This window comes from Monoraphidium neglectum (assembly GCF_000611645.1).
Source record: "Monoraphidium neglectum strain SAG 48.87 unplaced genomic scaffold scaffold01029, whole genome shotgun sequence".
Lineage (NCBI taxonomy): Eukaryota > Viridiplantae > Chlorophyta > Chlorophyceae > Sphaeropleales > Selenastraceae > Monoraphidium > Monoraphidium neglectum.
This window is the reverse complement of record NW_014012599.1, coordinates 6,497-9,778: the sequence shown is the minus strand read 5'-3', so window position 1 is coordinate 9,778 and position 3,282 is coordinate 6,497. Positions and strand designations below refer to the sequence as shown.

The 3,282-nt window shown below is 66.9% G+C and overlaps 1 protein-coding gene across 1 annotated transcript in view; it reads left to right on the top strand.

Annotated features, from left to right (window-relative positions):
• The window catches only part of MNEG_6377 (hypothetical protein), a gene marked incomplete at both ends in the record, with an annotated part of 13,416 nt that overhangs the window by 4,781 nt on the left and 5,353 nt on the right, over nucleotides 1-3,282 (top strand). The window contains 2 exons of the mRNA XM_014045149.1: nucleotides 118-628; nucleotides 2,735-2,825. Of these exons, the coding sequence (XP_013900603.1) occupies nucleotides 118-628; nucleotides 2,735-2,825 (602 nt within the window). The remainder of the gene's footprint in view (nucleotides 1-117; nucleotides 629-2,734; nucleotides 2,826-3,282) is intronic.

Here is a 3,282-nt window from a genome sequence, read left to right as displayed (position 1 = left end):
ATTCTTCCACGAGTGCAAGCACACTGCAAGCGCGACCGCCCCTCCATCCGTTTGCAGGGACCACGGCAGGCCGTTCGGCCCGCTTGCCCCTTTTCGGCCCCTGCCCCGGCGTCCCAGGCGCGTGCTGGGCCCCGGTGGCCGCAGCGGCGGCTGAAGGCGCATGCTTCCACGACCCCGCCCACGAGATGCTGGCGGTCTTCGTCATCACGGCGCTGCAGGACCTGGATGCCCCTCGCCTGCAGCTGTCCGCGCCGCTGCCGCCGCGCGACGCGCTGGCCGTGTGCGACGAGCTGCGGGCCGCGCTGCTGCGCGTCGGCGGCTGCGGGCGCGTCAGCGCGCTGGCGCTGCTGGCTCTCGGCGTCGAGGAGGCGTGGCGCTGCAAGGCGTTGTGCAGAATTGCCATGGAGGCCGGGCACGCGGACAGCGGCGGCGGCGGCGACGACGAGGGCGGCGAGGACGCGAACAACGGCGCGGCGGCGTGCCCGAGCGCCACCTACATGCGTGCCCATGCTCTGCTGGCCGGGCTGAACTCAGACCTTGGCACAGCCCTTCAGGCGCAAGGAGGCTGTATGGGAGCGACGCCTGGCGCTGCCATCGCGCCGGGCGAAGGCGGCGCCAGCGGCGGTACGTGCGGCCTCCTCGCCGCACACCCTGCTGTGCGACTTGTGGGTTTGCCCTGCTTCAGCGGCGGCCCTCACTGCATCAGCCCGTCCGGCTCCACCCGCACCAGCGCCGCGGCAGCCGCCAAGGCCGCACGGCTGCGGGGGCTGCTAGAGGCGCCGCCTGGGCCGGTGGCAGCGTTGGAAGCTTCCAGAGAGCTGCTTGCTGCGTCAGCGACGCGCGCCGAGGCAGATTCTGGGGAGAGGTACAACGCGCTTGTGTGCGACGGCGATGCCGCGGCCGAGGGCGGGGCCGTGGCGGCGGTGCAGCCAGAAGACCCCGTTGGCGCTCAGCGGGGGGCGCCGGAGGAGGGGCAGGTGGCGCCTCGGGGCGAGCAAAGGCAAGGTCGGCAGCAGCAGCAGCAGCAGCAGCAGCAGCAGCAGCAGCAGCAGCAGGAAGAGGACGCAGGGGGGCGGCAGCAGCAGCAGAAGCAGAAATTGCAGGGAGAGCCAGCAGGGCGGCAGCAACAGGAGCACAATTTGCCTGAGCCCACCGAACACCGGCGAGGCTTGGGGGCAGCCCAGGCAGCACAAACAAGCTCAGCACCACAGAAACCAACAGGAGCAGCAGCAGCAGCTGTGGGAGCAGCGGCAGGCGCAGGACCACCAGCAAGTGCAGGAGCAGCAGCAGGCACACAAGCAGCACGCGACGCAGGTTCAGCACCAGGCGCAGGCACAAGAGTTGCAGCAGGCGCAGGCTCGGCAGCAGGCGCGGGAGCAGCAGCAAGCGCAGGCGCAGCAGCAGGCGTACTGACAAGAGGACGAGGGGCATCCACATCGGCATCCCCAACCCAGGCACCACTCGCAGCGTCAGCTGGCGCTGCTGCGATGCCGGCGTCTACAGGCCTGGACCGGCAGCAGCGCGGCTGCGCGGTCTGCGGCCGGACCAAGGCGGAGGGCGCGGCGCTGCGGCGCTGCGCGGGGTGCGGCAGCTTGACGGGCGTGCGGTACTGCAGCCAGCGCTGCTGCCGCGACCACTGGTGCAAGATGGGCCACCGCGCAGAGTGCGAGGCGGCGCAAGCGGCGAAGCGGTTGACTGCCCCCTGTGGGGGTGCCGACGGCAGCAGCGGCGGCGACAACGGCACTAGGGCAATTGATGAGTAAATGATGCCGATGCCCTCTCACGCCATGATTTTTGCAAGCGGCAACACAGTTCTGGCGTGGCAGCGGTGCAAGGAGTGGTCGGTCGCATGCAGCCACGCGTTGTTAAGGGTGTTGAGTTGGATAACTTGAGTGAGGTGACAGGCAGCCGAGGTGCGGGTGCATGGCACCAGTGGGGTGCTGCACGGACGTGGTGCATTCTGCCCAGCGTCGGCACCCGCTGTCCTGCAGTGGCCGCACTCATCAGCGGCCGCCACAGCGCACCGCAACGCTTGCCGGGCGACCGCGGGTCCAGGGCTGCTGTATTGCTCCTTGCCAGCTGCAAGGAGTGAGGTCCTTCACACATCATTCTAATTCACAGGAGCAGCTTGCTAGCTGCGTGGCAGTCACTTCCACATTTTGGTTTGTAAGCTACTATGCTGCGCAAGCTCGGGCCATTACTAATATGCCGCCGTGCAGGTGCGGCAGCTTCACTTGCTCTGCTGCTGCCCAGTGAACATGTTGGCCCAGGCTGACCAGTGTCGTTAAAAAGTACCACACGAACTAGATTGTCTATCGCAACTGCGTGCGCGCAAAGAAGAAATTTTCACCTGATCTACAGACTTACGCAGTTACCAATCCCCAACCTATGAATTAATCGTATCCAACAGCCTTACGAGGATGGCGCGTGGCAGGTGCACTCCTGGGTCGACTGAGGGCACGTCGACTGAAGGGAGTCGCCCGCACACCCACTGGCGCTGTGCTGCAAGCAGCCATCCTTGTTGATGCGCACATAAGCGCCGACGCAACATTGCCGGGTCTCGCTCCCCCGCATCAGCTTGGAATGCAGCCGTGCTGGCATTATGTTGGCAGCACAGCGGCCGGCGGCACCAGGAGCAGGCGCGGGTGACGCCCGAGTTTCGCGCAGTGCCATGGCCTCACGCCGCGGCGGCTGGCTTACCCATCCAATCCTTCCCGCTATGGTGGCGTCATAGGGCGGCCGCAGCAGCGGCGAGCGGCGGCGGTGGGGGGCCCATGGTGCGGGACGCTGCGCAGCTGGAGGCGGCAGTTGCTCGGGCGATTGGGGTGAGGGGGGCAGCAGCGCCGCGGCCCAAGGTATCTCTAATTGCGCACGCGGCGCGCGGCTGTATGTTGGCACCCGAAGCTTGGACGCAATACCATATGCTACTTGGGGCTGTGGGCCGCGCATGGCACACCTGGGGGGAGCACCTGGGGCAAGAACGCGTGCCGCATTCAGTCATGGGCCCGTTGCACGAGCCTGTCAGATTCGCCCTGCTCCTCATACAGCAGACATGCACACGTGCGTCCGCGCGCGCGCACACACTTACATACCGTACGCACGCAGGTACAACGCACACTCACGCATGCACACGCGCGCATATGCACACACACGCGAGCGCACACGCACACGCGCGCGCACACACACACACACACACACACACACGCACACACACGTGCGCGTATGCAAATGCGCGCTCACACGCACACACACACGCACGCACGCGCGCGCACACTCAAACAC